This window comes from Vidua macroura, chromosome 3 (assembly GCF_024509145.1).
Source record: "Vidua macroura isolate BioBank_ID:100142 chromosome 3, ASM2450914v1, whole genome shotgun sequence".
In the NCBI taxonomy this organism is placed as follows: Eukaryota; Metazoa; Chordata; class Aves; order Passeriformes; family Viduidae; genus Vidua; species Vidua macroura.
Genome location: NC_071573.1, coordinates 51,372,133 through 51,388,918, shown reverse-complemented (window position 1 = coordinate 51,388,918; position 16,786 = coordinate 51,372,133). Strand labels below are relative to the sequence as shown.

Sequence of the window (16,786 nt, the reverse complement as noted above, 5' to 3'; positions counted from 1 at the left end):
TAATAAGCACAGTTAACTGAAGACACAAATCATGTCACTGAGGGAGAAATGGATAATGAAGGACCACTGAAGCACTAATCCAACTAATCTTGCCTTTGGCTCTTGAATTTGTGTAGATCCCAACAGTAAATACTAAGTTCCAAATTCACCCAATTGATTTCAGTGGCCTATAGGGTGCCACATCTTTTCATTTTGTTTGAAATAATTTGAAACTAAATTCTTTTAAAAGATATTAATGCTTCATCGCTTTAAATTGAAACAGACTCTAATCATTGGCATTTGGGGCAGATTATAGAAATAGGGTCAGATCCCTTGTTGGTGTGAGTCCATCAAAGAGAATGACAATGAGAATCCTAGCTTATGTATCCTGGATATAATGGCCTTGATATATGGCAGAATTAGGGGGGAAATCCCGCCTGTGTCCAAAAATTGATGTGCCAAGGTGATGGTAGACAAGCAGATAGCAACATCTAGACTTGATATTCTCTACTGTGGCACACTGCAGTGCCTATGCTACAGATTTTGGTTGCAAATGAGGACCAGTCCACTGGCATTAGCCCACTCCCTTACACAGCTACACAACAGGCTGAGGCTGATCTGGCCATACCTGCACTGTCCTACCTTATGGGTCACCCCCAGGCATGGCCCTTGCCAACCAGTATTTGAAGCACTTGTGGAAGGACCTTGTCTTTCAAGATATCTTGTCCTGACATCTGTTGTGTCCCATGTGCCATATTTCCACTGCCCTGTACAACACCAGGTCACATGGTATAGATTCTGACCTTTCCTGCAGCTTTACCAACTATCATCTCATAACAAATACAGGCCTTTAGTGGGAGCTACACTGCTCCTTCAGGGCACATCTCAACTAGATGGGTGGAGTGACTAGGCGAAGACTGGGAGGACTGACAGCATCATAAAAATTCTGTCCGGATGCAATCCTCCAAGAATTGCCCGTGCTCACATGTCAAGGGTACCTGGTTCTTACAGGCCCCACTGCTGCCCCTCTGTGCAGGCTGAGGTTGTGGAGAGCACTGGGTCCTGTTCAAAATGGAACAGAGGGCTCTCAGGGGGAGGCAATGTCATCCACAGCAGCTGGGGGTCATCATGTCACCACACATGCTGGAGCATGAGTAAGGCGGAAGGCTCTATCAGTCATGCCATGAAATGGCCATCTGTGGCTACTGCATGGCTGGGGCTTCCAGCCAGTAGGAAGAGTCCCTGCAGACAGCTTCCTCTTGAGGGCACCTCAGCAATATGGACATGGGACACTTGCTGCTTCTGGGCTAAGGGCCTGGAGACAGTCTGGGATGTCACAACTCTCAGCACTGATAGGAAAAATGGCACCCTTGCTTTGCTGGTAAAATGCTTGGTGTCCTGAGGGGGACAACACCACAGGCACCCTTGGGCCACAGGGCTCTTTAATACAAATGAAGCTAGCTTCCCTACAGACAAATTGTTTTCCTTCTCTTCCCTGTCTGGGAAGTCTAAAGTAGGAAACAACTGGGCCAGTGTGCCCTGGCTCTGTGGATTGTCTCTGCCCAGAAGGGCTGTACTCTCTCTCCCTGCCAGCCTGAAGGCAGGGCAGCACTGCTGGAGTTTGAGGAACTGTTTGGTGCAACATCAGCAGTGTCCCTTGAATGCCAAGACTAGTTCTCCATGTAAGCAGTGTTTCTGTGGCCAGCAGTAGAGTCACATCCACAGAGTTAGGCTTAGATAAGTTTTATTCTCACCCCATTTTATCTTACGTGTCCTGTGATGCACATGGCAAAACTCTTCCCTGGGCTGTTTCTTGCTAATGAAGTGATTTTAGTGCACTGTGGGTTTTGCCTTAACATGTTTCCAAGAGACAATCTTATTGCTTTATCAATGCAAAGTTAAAGATCTAGCCTCATTTTCTGTCCCTGTGACATGTGGAAAAAAAAAAGAAAAAAAGACTTGCTGATTTTGGGATGGTTTATACTATCTCTAAACAGCAGGTTAATTTCAGTTGACACATATTTATGAAAGCACAAAGTCTGGTGAGGTAATAAAAAAGTCAACTCCAAGAGAATATATAGCCTTAGATTTTCTTACCTAACATGGTTTTATTTAGAGATTTATTGAGCAAAATAAAGATTTGCCTGGCAAATAATGTTATCAATTGCTCCATATTTTAAAATATTTTGAAAGTGCATACAAAAAACAGATTAATTTCCTTGTACACGATCTACTGTGGGGTATAAACACATTTTATTCAGTGACTAGCCAAGAAAATGTAAATTAGCTGTCTGACATTTGGGAAATTCGTGTGGCTGAATTATATGACTTGTATATTTGGAAAACCCATAGGGTTTGTTAGTATCCAGGTGGATGTTAATTTTAAATAGCAGCCTGCTGAGACACTGAGGTTTCAGTGTTGAATCAAAGACACAGAAGCTCCTGCCATCTCTATCCTTTTACTCATGTAAAGTTAGAGAGTTTGTTGCCTGAAATCAGTTTCCAGAGAGGCAGAATGAATAACACATCCGGTCACTTGCAAGCTGGCTCTGTCTCTGCTGCCCTGTTACTGTTCGCCACTTCTCACATCCACGCAGGTTAAGAGGGTCCCGTCCCCGCCCCCTCCCCCCCCCCCCCCCCCCCCCCCGCCTCCAAGACAGACCCAGGGCCGGTGACAGGGTACATGATCCCAGCTCCTCACCCTATCTTTATGGCCAGGGAAGGATGGAGTGATAGTGCACCGTTCCCTCCACAAATCTACCATTCAGCGGGGCGAGGTCGGGAAATAATGAAGTCAGCACATTAGTGCCTTGCCTGCTGAGCTCACACTGCTGAAAGCTGCCGGTGGGTGAATTTCCCAGCGTTTGGAAACTTTGTCTCAGTTCTGCGGGTTTGCTCAAGTGTGCGATGGCTGTTTGCAAAGGGAGCTTTCCCGCTGGGTGGGTTTGCTTTCCTCCTCACGGCTCAGGGAAGGTGAGAGCTCTCCTTCACGTCTCTCCTGCCCCCACTGCTGCCCCTCGCTCACCCCACAAACACAAAGCTCTTCCAGCGGGTTCCCTCCGCTGGGGAGCTTTTCCCTCTCCCAACTCCCACACTGGGACATTTTTCCACATTTCCAGGATTACGGCCACTTTCACTTAGATCTATGTGTGTTGCCTCCACATACAAAGAAGCACTCGGGGACGGGATTAGTAGGATTAGAAGAGATTCACATATGTCCAGTTCAAGCAATTGGTATTCAAAGCTTTACACTTCCAAATGCCACCAAGAGAGAGAAAAGGAGCTGGGAGCTTGCTTTGCATTTCAGCACCTTCCTGCGGGGGACAGGGACCTTTGTCTGGGACGGGGGGGGGACGCACAAATTCCACTCCCACCCCTCTTAATCCGACACCCCTTAGCCACCAACTCCTTCTCTTCAGTGCCACCGGTGGGGCTCTGCTATAACCCCAATAAGGAACTACAACTATGGCGGCTTTCGCCATTCTCTATTTTAGAGCAGCCCTTCTGCAAACTTTTGGCAAATTCTGCTGGTGTCTGGCAGGCAAACCAGGTCTTGTCCCGTGCAGTTTGTTACCATACATCTTGTCTGTTGATGTAAGACGGGAAAGCATCACTGGGTTGAGAATATAAAGGCAAAAAAAAATCCTGAAAGAGTGCCTTTGTTCATATTAAATTAAATTCTTCATGTTAGTGAACCGTTCATGCTAGCAAGGCAAATCCTTAAGATGAAACAAGTGTGTTAGGTATTTCTGAAAAAGCAGTGGGAAAATCTACTTTTCCCCATTTCATTTTGGATAGACTGCCTTCCTTGTTGCCTTTAGGTTGTGATTTCCTGGTATTACGCACATCAGCAAAGGCAGAATTTATGTTGCATATCTTGAATTTTGGCAATCACTCCAAGTACAAATCATCTTGTTCAAAAATCAAGAGGAAGGCTTTGATATTAGTCAGTGTAACAAACCTCTCTGTAGTATAGTGAGAGTTTTTTGAAGCAGAGCAGGTGGACCCTTATTTAAATACATTCATCAATTAATTAATTAATTCATTCTTTTGTTCAGTCTTTCTGCTCACTTTCTGCTCACTAGGATAAAAGCTCCTGTGGAATACTATATTGTTTGCTGTGACTTATGAGGGACAGGACCATATACAACCAGATTAAAAATCATGCAAACAGACAAAAAAACTTTCTATACCCCGAAGAATGTCTGTTCAGTGATTTTTTTTTTCTTTAATTTCCAATAAGTATGTATTTGTTTTACAATTGTCAATTAAATTTTTACAATTAAATTTGAGAGTATATTAAATAGGCTGAAGAAAATGAAAATGTTGCTAAAATAACAAAGGTGACCTCTTAGTTATTTCCACTTACTTTTATCTTTAAAAGGCATGGAGTCCTGACTGAATATTAATTGAAGTCAATATATTTAATATGAATTTACTAATATCAGAGTAAGGCAGTACAAAATACAGTGGGTCTTTTTTCTCATTAGTGAAATGCACCAAGTTTGAGTTGATTTTTTTTAGCTTGCTATTTTTGCAACTCCAAGTGTTATTTCAATAAAAATACATGAGAAAGGATGCCATGAATATCTAGATCAAAGGAACTAAGTATGTGGATTCTAGTGATTTCGGAAAGTCACAAAATTTTTCAGTGTACAAAGGACTCTATAGGACTTCAGATAGATGGAAATCCTTCAAATATTGAAAACCAGGGAGGTTATCAGCTCTGTACATGCTCCCCAAATCTTCAGGGAGTCTTGAATAGTTCACATACATTAACAATGCAAGACTGGGCCTCTGCAATTTAGGAAAAAAAACTGCAAAATCTCGAGGTGCAACATGCTGATTATCCACTATGGGTGCCAGCCAGCTGTGGAGAAGAGGCACTCTTTGTAACAAAGCTGATGAGAAAACAACTCAAAGCATACATACCTATGGACATAATTTTAAAATGAATTTTATTTTCAGCAGTGGTGAGAATGATTACTTCCCACTGCATCTGTTATCATCAGTCATACAGAGCTATAAAATTAAAAATACATATAATTTCTTGCTTCTTTACCCTTTATAGTTCTAATTTTTGTTGCCTAGTCTTATCTATCTATCTATCTATCTATCTATCTATCTATCTATACTGTACTATACTATACTATTTACACAGTATTCCCCACAGTGAAGGTTTTACACATCTCAGTGTATCCATATTTTTGGGTCAGTTGTTCTTGCCATACTACAGGCAGTAATTGTTAGGCTGTAGAAGACATAAGACTGGATTATGTGTATCAACCCACTCCAGAAATATATTCGTTGTGCCTGGAGGAACCTTAGAACTCTCGCCTCCCTGAGTATACAAAATACCTGAAAGAAAAAGCAATGCCAGCTGTTTGTTTTGCTGTGTGCAAAGTGGCTGAGAAGAAGCTGTAGCTCCCAAGATCCTGTTCCATCCCATGCTCTTAGTCAGAAGTATTTCTGACAGCCAGGCAGAGTACTAAGGGCACTAACTTCCACCAAGGAATCTCTCATGTCCCGTGTATTTCTTCTCTAAATTAAATTTACTGGCAGTGTCTGAAACCACTGAGTTCCATATGAAGGTTATGTTTTCTCAGAGACCCAGCTAAGCACCTCTGCAAGGAATTGTCTTCCTGACAAAGAGATGATGGCTTCCGGCTAGATCTGGGTACATGGAATTGCTGCTACTGGGCACACACCCTTGCTTTGGGTGCAAAAGAATAACGGGCAAAATTATTGCAGAAGTGATATTAGCAAACTAGAGAAGATGACCTGCATTCCATCCATGGGTCCTTCCCTGAAAACAGTTTTGCTTAGCACTGGCAGTTGGAAAGAAAATGTGAGCTCCCTTAGCTGAGCTTGGTGTCTATGGCTGGCGTGAGCTCTTTTAAAATCTCATTATTAACATTTTGCTAATCAATTTCCTTCTTGGGAAATAAATATGAAAGGGTCTGCCCCCAATGAAATCATTTTTGTTTAAAAACTAAATGATCTCATTGGAGTAATTAAGCTCTTTCTCAAAGTGCTCACTGATTCTTTATTGCAAGGACCAGCACTGGTGATTTGAATTTTAGGGGCCTGACCTCTGAGTCTGTTGAAACCAGGAGACATCAGTCAGATTCAGTAAGGTTTGGTTCTGGCCCTGACAGGCCTCATAATAAACAAACAAACACCACAGTTTGTCAGTGTTTCAATAGTTAATAATTAACCTCTGCCATAAGCTGGTGAGAAAAGATGGTGTTGGTAGACCTTGTCTTCTCTCCCTCTCTCTCTCTTTTAAGAGACAGAGGTGGGACTTTTATGATCCTCAATACTATTGTGTCTGAGCACTTCTAAGCCTGCTCCAAGCTGCCAAGAATTACAGGCTCCCAATGTTACACGCATAGGTTTGTAGGTTTTCCATTCAAATGACACATGCTATGTCCCAGCCCAGGCTGAAGGGAGGACCAAGAAAAGCACCCGTCTCCTCCAGCACTGCAGCCCTGTTTAGGCCTGGCTTTAAGCCTGGCTTTAAGCACTCACCAGGCACAACTGCCCCTGCAGTGGCACTGTTGCCTGGGGGCTTCTCTGAGATGGGCTGGGGCTGTCACTCCCCTTATGTGGGACATGAACATTTCTGATGTGGAGCTCTGCAGGTGCAGTGGGTCAATGACCATTAGCCTACATGCTACCAACACTATCCTTTCCCGTGAGCCTGCTTTCTGACCATCATTCTCTTTCATACTTATGTTTGATGTTATTTTCCTCGAGTGTATTTTATTTTCCATTTCTGGAATCACATTTACATTAACAGTGCAATTGTCACTGAAAAGGGACTGCCTTCATCTGCAACTTTAAACAAGACAAGAATGGAGAATTATTCACATTGTGAGGGTGGGGAAATGTGATTTAAATGATGTAAAAAACTTACATAGTAAAGTCTCCCTGAATATTTGAAGTTTCAACAGCTTAGCTGAAAGAAGTATAGCAAGACACTCAGCAGTGATTTATAAAAACAGCCTTATGCCTTAGCCAGGCCAGATTTTACCATCGTTTCTGGTGTTCATTAGCATCTCACTGCACATGTTGTCCCATTGATCCCAATGGAACAAGCCCACACAATAGACTTCTATTCAAGGGTGCTGAAGGCAGTCCATACGCCCATCCCCAAACACTGAGACATGGCAAAGGTTTGTGAATAGACTGCAGATAATTTTTGTTGTGTCTTCTAGAATTTGTACTAGCCTATTATCAACCTGTAAATATTCACTGGAAACATGTATTGTTTAAAATTGAGATACAAAATGAGACAAGGATTTTTTTTCTTTGTCTTTAATGAGTCTTCCATGCTTTTGAATCTGTAGTGGAAAAATTATTCAATAATTTCTATGACTTTATTTGTTTTCACTATAGCTATGAAAACTAAATTGCATTACACTTGCTTCTGAGATGGCAAAACATTTCAGTCTTTATTGGTTAGAGCACCGGTGCTTTCACACTGAGATAACTGTAAATATCTGAGAAGCTTACTTAACTTCAGCACATCTGGGGTTTTTGATGGGGAGGATTTGCAGGGAGCATGAAGGCAACTCTCCTGTACTCTGTATCCATCTCCCACCCTGTTTACAGCTGATATTTAAATACCCTGTATGACTTAAACAATAACATAGTAATCACCAACTATCTAAAGCAGTGAGGGAGAAAGTTCCTAAAAGTAATTGTGTGAGTTTCAGTATCAAGCGTAAGAGATGGAGAAAGTTCCCAGTAATAAGAATGCAAATAACTGCAAATTACATGGAAGAGCAGAAATAAAAAGAAAACGTGCTCATTTGAGAATGTTAATATTTTAGGTGTAAATATGGGCCAGAACATAAAGGTGAAAATAAATACAGGCCTTTGAGCAGAATTCTTATCCTTCAACACTGTGTCAAGCCAGATGTGATTCCAAACAATGTGACAAGTTTTTTTGCCAGGACTGTAAGGTGAGCCCATTCGACATCCCTGAAGTGTCCACCACTGTCTGAGCAGTACACATGGGAAACATGTGTCACAGTCCCAGCTCTGTTGCTGTATTTTGGAGATAATGCAAGTTTTACCAACCAGCTAAAATTGAACTATTTAGCGGATGCATAATCAATAATACTGACAGGTTTGTTCTTTTTTTTCCCCTGGAATTCCAAAGATGGCAAAATATCTCACTGTTGGCTATTACTATGGCATGTTTGATAGCTGAAGAAAGATTCAAACTGATTTTCTAGAATCTTTTCTCTTTGTGGAATGCAGGTTTCAGGTGCAGTCACTACAAGGGAAAAAAAAAAGGAATTACATGCAAACTGTTGATTAAGTGTTTTTTATTATTTATGGAAACTAATTTCATACTTTTAGTAGCAAATGTCATATATCAGAGGATTAACAATTTGCACATCTCTAATGAGTTAGACTTTGACTTTTTAGATTTTATTACTAAGGTTTTGTGCTGTACTTTTTCCAGAAGTTTTGCGAATCAGTATTTAAATACAGAAAATAAAATGTCATCCTTAATTAACTGCACTGGAATGTCTGTCAGTTATTTCCTTTAAGTTTAAATTTTCTCCAGAAGCAGTGCCTGGTATGGACCTAATCCTGCTGTCTTCCACAGAATACTTTGAAGATATCAGTAAGTGCTCCAGGTTCATAATTAAAGAATGGGGAGAATTTGCTCTGACCCCTTGTTGCCAACGAATTTAAAACTATATGAATGGAAAATAATTTTTCTCTATCCAGGCTGAAGAATTTTATCTCTAGGTCTGTCTGTCTGCAGAATTTGACTACAGCAGCCAGAACCGCCTTCTTTTCCCTTCCCAGTCACTGCCCTCATATTGCCCTGCTACCAGAAAGGAAATTCGTGATAAACACAAGAACTAAAACAGGTTTTCAGCCTATTCACTTTAGCGATGTCAAAGTGTCAGATGACAAGATGCTATCAATCTGAATTATACCGTCAATCTAAATGAAATCCATTAGTAGATCTTGAGCAAAAAGAGCAAGCAGTTAGGGAATGTCAGCCATCCTCTCTAAAATAAAATGTGCTCTGTTTAGAAACAACCAAATTTCAGTTTCAGCACCCAGTGCGGTGCAGCACAACCCCTTTGTAGCAGCACTTCTCTCACAGAGAGCCAGCTGAGAGCTTTCTTTTAATGCAGTGATCTTGGCTTCTTCAATTGTATTAACAGCTACTTGTAGTGCTAACTGTTATAACTACTTTTATACTGAAAGCACGGTTGCAAATGTAAAAATTAAATTAAAACCAAGCAAAGATAGTGAAAATTAATAGCAATAAACCATAAAAACGAATAGGCTTCTAATAAACCCAAAAGAAAAATACATAACACTGGTGTAAGCAGTTTTCATGTCATTAATTAGATTCTATGTTGCCGGCCAGATGAATAAAGTCAAGGGGAGACAAGATTTAATATTCTGTCATAGTGACACTGTGCAAGAGCAAAGTACATCCAATTTCCATACCAAACTCTACGATAATTCAAAATCGGACACTGCCTTAAAGCGCACCCATTAACTAAAATCCAGTATTTGAAAATGCACGATTTCGATTCGGAGTAGCCTCTAAACCCAAAATCGTCCCCATGACCCGTCCCCCACTGTCCGGCTCGGTGCCGGCGCTGTACGGGACGGGGCGCTCCTGCACCTGATACTCTGAGTCTCCCCGAGCAGTTTGTCTTTCCAGAAAAAATACGTTTCCCTTCCTCACCAAATCTCTGTGCCTTTATGAAAATAAAAATTAAAAGACGGGATAGAGCACGTTAATTTAATATAGCTACGACCTAGCCGTATTTTTCACCCTCTCCGACTCCTCGAATAGTGAAACATTTGGTTTTCTGACTTCTAGGGGTTAATTTCGTTGCTGTGCCGTCGGGGCAGTTTCGCTGTTGACTGAACCGCGACTTCTCCGCAGCCTTATCCCGAATGTCCCTGGCCGGGGGATGGCGGGCATTTGTCCGGCGCGGAGCGACAGTGACGAGCGCAGCCAGCGCGCCCCGAGGCAGCGCGGACCCCCGCCCGCCGCCGGGACGGGATGGGGCGGCCCCGCCGCTCTCCGCCGGCTCAGCCGGAAAGTGTCCGGGAGGGTCTTCTCCCACTTGGCTGCTCCCAAGAGTGACAATTCCCACGCATGGCTCTGCTGTGCCTTTATTTTTTTTCCTTCCTTATTTCTTTCATTCTTTCCTTCCTTCCTTCCCTCTTTCTCCCTTTCCTTCCCTTTTCCTTTTTTTCTCTTCCCTTTTCCTCCCTCTTTCTTTCTTTCTTTCTTTCTTTCTTTCTTTCTTTCTTTCTTTCTTTCTTTCTTTCTTTCTTTCTTTCTTTCTTTCTTTCTTTCTTTCTTTCTTTCTTTCTTTCTTTCTTTCTTTCTTTCTTTCTTTCTCTCTCTTTCTCTCTCTCTTTCTCTCCTTCTCTCCTTCTCTCTGTCTTTCTTTCTTTCTCTTTTTTTCCCTCCCTTTATCTGTGTCTCTTGCTTTTATTCATCTATCTTTCCCTCTTTCTTTCGAGCTGCAACGGAAAGCAGCGAGGAATGCTGGACGCGTCAGGCAGTGTTACGACCAGCAATCATGCCGGAGAAGGGCTGCTTATTTCCGAAACGACTTTCCTGGCGAGGTTGCCTGCACTCGAGATTTAACCTTGCGTATCTTTCCCAACTCCTTCCTTTGCCCTAAGACGACGCCGAGCGGAGCTGAGTCCAGCCGCCCCGTCTCGTTAGGGGGATATTGCGGCAATGCAGGCGGGACTGGCCCGCACAGCCGACACAGGGGCGTTAGGAAGCAACGACATCCCCGGGGAAAATGAGAGAAAAATGTTAGTAATATTCCTTCGAGTGACAAGTCCACCTTTTCTTCCCGCCCCTCTAGCCCCTCAGTGCACCGGCGGCTCCGTAGCACAGCATCGTCCCCCGACCCCATCCCGAGGAAACACCAAGCCCGCAGGTGAGCGGGGCACGCAGGAACAGCTCGCCCTGCCGGAGGTGAGGACAGCACCCCTGCTGTTGCTTGTCCCCCGACGGCATCTTTTTGCCTTCCTCTTCTCTGTCCCGTCGGACTTGAACTTTCCCAAAACAATATGCGCGTGTGCTCCGGAGCAGCGGACGCGGGGACGAAGGGTGGGAGCTGTAGCCCCTCAAGCAGCCTCCAAACCGAGGCTTTTCCCCGATCCTGCGCGGTTTTCTGCCGCTGTCACCGTCACCGTATCAATTTTTGTTTATTTGCTTCATCCCAGCTCTACGGGAGAAAAGGGCTCAGGGAGGAGCGGGCAGCCTCCAGGAGCCACCAGGAGAGCGGCTCTGCAGGGTGAAGAGACCGAGGCGCCCGGCTCTGTGGGGTCGGACGGCCCTGTGGACTCCGGGCCCGGCCGATTTCCCTGCTTTATGGCCGGCAAACATGTCAGCTGAGGAAGTCTAGGGCGGTTTACGGCTTTCACGGTGGAAGGGTGATAAAGCCGAGGTCGCGTTCAGTTACTTATGATATATTCTCCTAAACTATATTTTTCTTTTCTTTTCTTTTCTTTTCTTTTCTTTTCTTTTCTTTTCTTTTCTTTTCTTTTCTTTTCTTTTCTTTTCTTTTCTTTTCTTTTCTTTTCTTTTCTTTTCTTTTCTTTTCTTTTCTTTTCTTTTCTTTTCTTTTCTTTTCTTTTCTTTTCTTTTCTTTTCTTTTCTTTTCTTTTCCTTCTCACCGCAGGATTTACTGACAGTGCTAGAATCAGAAGGCTTTAATTTTGCTCAGCAGATTAACCACAGTTAAACTCAGTCGGACGAAAATATCCCTCTTTTTCTGACTCTTCGCCTTCCTCGGGCATGGACACTTTGAAGGAACGAATTCCTGCCAAGATTTCCACCGGCCCCTAAGCACCTTTTGGAAAGTGGACACTCAGCCTGTCAGTTTCCCCGGGGAGAGGGGGACACCAGGGCCAGCTCCGAGAGTTCCACGGGTAGTGCGGGTGGCTCCCGTCATGTCCTGTCTGACAGATCCGCACTCATCGAGTACGCACCGCCGGGGCTGGGAGGATCCGGTGGACGACCACACGCCCTTCCCCGGGCACGAAGGCTGCTCCCACCGCCGTCCCCGCGGGTGAATTCTCACCTCCCCATCCCGAGACACCTCGCAGGCGGCCACGCCGGTTCAGTCCGCAGCCGGGGCAGAGGCAGACACGGAGCTCGGCCGAGAGCTGAGGTGGTGACACCCGCTCCGGGTGCCCCGCCCGCCTTGCCCGGCCGAGCCCCCATCAGCTCGGCCCCATGCACCCTCCTCCCTTCCCCGCGCCGCCGCCGGCTGCGGCCGGTGCCCGGGACTCATCTACTTACTGGCGCGAACGCCTGGGGATGTTTGCAGAACTGCCCCCCGAGCCGCCTCCCTTCCCGCCTGCGTCCAGCCCGGCCCTCTCGGTCCCACCGACGGCGGCTCCGGCCGCCCGCCCCGCCGCGCCGCCCCCCCGCCGGAGCCCGAGGTCAGCGGAGCCCCAGGGGCTGCCGGCCACCCCTCCCGCCGCCAAGCAGTCCGGTCTGCCGCTTTTCCCGTTTATTTAAAGGGAGTCACTGGCCCGGGGGGAGGCGGGAGGGAGGGAGCCCGGACCTTCCCGCGGCTGATGCCCGAGTCCTCATCGTTCATTTAAACAAAGCGGCTACCCAGGTACGAGGCAGTTGCAGTCAGCCCTCCCAAGCGAGGGCCAGCCGGTGCCACACCACACGGCCCGGCCCGGGGGGACAGGGAAAGAGGGAGGGCAAGGCAAACAAAGCGTGGAGCTGGGCATGCTGTAGGACGGGGGTGACCGACGTTCCCCAACCCCTCCCGCCCTGGCGGAGGGACTTCCCCGGGCGGCTTCTGCCCGCTGCCGCCCGCGACCGGGGTTTGCTGGCCGGCCCCTCTCAGGCACGCAGCCCCTCGCAGCCCCCTGCCTCCCTACTGTAGACGGGATGAGGTTTTATATTGGAAATGAGGAGGCAGGGGGAGGAGAAGGCGCACACACGGAACGATGAGTGTGCGGTGTCAATCAGAGGGGTTTTGTGTCTCCTTGACTCCTGATGGTCCGTGGCTGAGGTGTCCCGGGTGGCACCACAATGAATATGAATAGGGGTCCTTGCTAAATGGGACAGTCAAAGCGCACCGCCCTGAATAATGGCACGTCATCCTAACTAGACCATTATACATAGGAGGGCTCCTTTTGTCTCTGCTCTCTGCTGCAGCTCTATAAAAGCCCCTCTTTTTCAAGCTGAGGTTAGTCCAAGCATACACTAAGTAGCCATCCTGTAAACAGGCTGAGTAACCGGGTGAGGAAAGAGAGAGGAGACATTGGAGAGAGAGACGGCTGAGGGGCTTTTTTCCTCTTCCTCCAACATTTCCAGCCCTTCGCTGGCAGACCCTGCCGTCCGTTTATTTCCTTTCCGTTTTGTTTTTGTTGCTTTTTGAAGAAGAATTGTCTTGTTCCGCCACGTCCAGAGCAGGGAAGAGTTTCTTGCTCAGAAGCCTGAATACAATGAATTCTGACTCCAGCTCTGTCTCCAGCAGAGCTTCCTCGCCAGACATGGATGAGATGTACCTGAGAGACCATCACCACCACCACCACCATCATCACCACCAAGACAGCCGGCTCAACTCAGTGTCCTCCACTCAGAATGATCTGGTGCAGAAGATGTCTGGGGAAGGCCTCACCAGGAACGGTTCCAAGACTGGAGGGGAAGGCAGCAAGTATAAAATCAAGAAGCAGCTTTCGGAGCAGGACCTGCAGCAGCTGCGACTGAAGATCAACGGCCGGGAGCGTAAGAGGATGCACGACCTCAACCTCGCTATGGACGGACTGCGGGAGGTGATGCCCTACGCTCATGGACCTTCTGTGAGAAAACTCTCCAAAATCGCCACCCTCCTGCTAGCCAGAAACTATATCCTGATGCTCACCAGCTCCCTGGAGGAGATGAAGAGGCTAGTTGGGGAAATCTACGGGGGACACCACTCGGCCTTTCACTGCGGCACGGTGGGACACTCCGCCGGGCACCCGCCCCACGCCGCCGGCACTGTGCACCAGGTGCATCCCATCCTCGGCAGTGCCTTGTCCTCCGCCAACACCTCCTCCTCCCTCTCCGCCTCCCTGCCGGCCATCGGCACCATCCGGCCCCCACACTCCCTGCTCAAGACCCCCTCGACACCCCCCGCCCTGCAGCTCGGCAGCGGCTTCCAACACTGGGCTGGCTTGCCGTGCCCCTGCACCATCTGCCAGATGCCTCCCCCGCCCCACCTCTCGGCCCTCACCGCCTCCAACATGGCCAGGATCTCGGGGGAGACCAAGGACCTCCTGAAGTGACTCGGCGAGGCTCCCCCGGCCGCTGGGGCAGCGCCGGAGCCGGCTCTCCCAGCGACGGAGAGGGGGCTGCGGCCGATCCCCCCCCGGGCCGCCGACGGACCTGCCCCCGCTGCCCCCGCCCGCCAAGCCCCCTGTAACACGGGATTAGTGTAGTAAGGACCTTGCAAAGGTAATGTTCCACCCGGCTCCTCGGGCGATGTTTTCTTATTATACTAAACTGGAAAAAAAGTCCCTGTTGTAAAAAGAATGATGATGATAATAATAATAATGATAATAATGATAATAATAATAATAATACCGCTGATGGTAATCAAATGTAAATGATTCCTTAAAATGTATGTAAAAGGAAAAAAAAAAAAAAGACATGGTTGTCATTGTAGTGTTCGCAGCTACCAAGAGACGATGAAATCGGTTTGGAGCTTTTTTCCCTTCTTTTTTCTCTGGGCTTTTTCTTTCTTTCCCTTCGAACGGCGACACCTCCGAAATTTCCCGTTCTCAACCTGGCTGTGGAAGCGCAGCAGCGGCCCTAGGTAGACCAGAGAGTGCGTGCATGCTTTCCGCCCCAGCTTGTTACCCGTGGGGACCGGCCACAGGCGGCTCCCCTGGCAACAGGGACTTCCGAGGGAATTCACTGAAGTTTTCGAGAGTGGTTTATGGTTTGGGGTTTTTGTGGTTTGGTGTTTTTTGTTGTTTTTTGTTTTGTTTTGTTTTGTTTGTTTTGTTTTTTTTGTTTTGTTTGTTTTGTTTGTTTTGTTTTTACAGATTTGGTTATGATGCGGGGTTTTTTTGGGGTTTTATTGGGGGGTTTTTTTTGGTGTTTTTTTCTTTTTCCCTCTGTGAAGAAAAAAGAAAAAGAAATAAAACAAAAACGAGGAAAATAGTGCAAAACACAGCACAACCCTCCAGCAGATCTGTTTTGCCAAATCTCCCATCTCCTGCTCTCGGTGAAGTGTGTTGATTTAGCTGTCTGGGGTACAAATTTCTGTTGCTGGCTCTGGGTTTATTAGTGTTTGCTGGTTTCATTGTTGTTGTTTTGTTTGTTTTTGTTTTATTTAATTTTTTTTTTTTTCGTTATGGTTTGGCTTTGCATGCGGGGTCAGCTCTTGCCAGGTCGGTGATTTGTATATCTAAATCAGAAGGTTTGTTGCTGTTTATTTCCTTTTCGATGTGTTTTCCTGGGACATTGTTTGAAATAATGTTATACTTAATTTCGTTCGTTTGTTTGTTTTCGGTTGGGGCCTCAAAGACACCACCATGTCTTTATTTTTTATATATTCTTGATAATAACTATCGATATATTTATTATTGACCAGTGTTTCTGGATGAGATTTCCAAATAAAGTAAAAAATTAATTCCAAGCTGCCTGTTTCACCTTGTCCGAGTCTGGAAGCTGAGAAAAGGCGCCGTATTTGATGGCTTTGGGTCTCGCCAGGACTTCCCGGGCCCATCTGGAGGAGGCTGGCACAGCTCCGTGTGCCCTGCCTCGGAAGCAGCCACGAAGCCGAAGTCCTCAGGTGTGTGCGAGCTGCCGAGTCCCGGCAGCTTCCAGCGGGCTGGGAGTCATCAGGAATTGGGGTGGCCCATGGCCAGTCCTGCAGCCAGAGACGGGCGCGGGAGGACGGGCCGCGGGCAGCGCTGGGGAGTTTATGGGCAATAACTTTTTTTTTCGTTTGAGAACCAGTTTTCATAAATTTCTTTTCGGGAGGGAAATGGTAGGATGGACAGAGTTGGGAAAGGCAGTTCTGCCCCGCCGGGAGGCGGTTCTCGGCGGAGATGAGCGCGGCCGGCGGCTCCCAGCGCCCTGCGGCTCGGCACACGAGAGCGCGGTCCTGCCCCCCGCGACCAGCCCCGGCCCCCTGCCTCACGCGAAAGGGGACGGCTAGGAGGGACCTGAAGAAACAGGAGAAGGCGACTCCCCCTGAGTCGTAAGCTGAGCAGTGACAGAGGAAGGATGGATGGAGCATTTAAACCCCAATGGAGGTTATGGATGGGGCATTTAAACCGAAATGCCAAACAACTTTCAGAAAGGCATCTGTGGGCGATCCGTGCCCGTGCAATACTGCAGCATCCAAGTCAGCGTTAAGACATAAGCACGCATACACAAACATTTGAAAATTAAAATAACGTGTATTTACCTTGAAAACACAAACTAAAAAATCACGTAAAAAAGCCACTTCCTGCCTGAGGTAAATCCTTACAGTAATTCAGCAAGATGATCAAGAGATGCTGCAGTTTCCTTCCTCCCTCCCTTCCTCCCTCCCTTCCTCCCTCCCTTCCTCCCTCCCTTCCTCCCTCCCTTCCTCCCTCCCTCCCTTCCTCCCTCCCTTCCTCCCTTCCTCCCTCCCTTCCTTCCTTCCTTCCTTCCTTCCTTCCTTCCTTCCTTCCTTCCTTCCTTCCTTCCTTCCTTCCTTCCTTCCTTCCTTCCTTCCTTCCTTCCTTCCTTCCTTTCCTTCCTTTCCTTCCTTTCCTTCCTTTCCTTCCTTTC

General features: G+C 46.8%; 1 protein-coding gene across 1 annotated transcript; it reads left to right on the top strand.

Annotated features, from left to right (window-relative positions):
- The first annotated feature begins 13,479 nt into the window (after window positions 1-13,479).
- Window positions 13,480-14,301, top strand: OLIG3 (oligodendrocyte transcription factor 3). The gene has a single exon (XM_053974292.1). It carries the CDS (start codon window positions 13,480-13,482, stop codon window positions 14,299-14,301), a length of 822 nt encoding a protein of 273 aa, XP_053830267.1.
- Window positions 14,302-16,786: the final 2,485 nt, after the last annotated feature.

What these genes read in the sequence shown, in the direction of transcription:
- OLIG3 (XM_053974292.1), top strand. Translation starts at nt 13,480, where the DNA reads ATGAATTCTGACTCCAGCTCTGTCTCCAGCAGAGCTTCCTCGCCAGAC.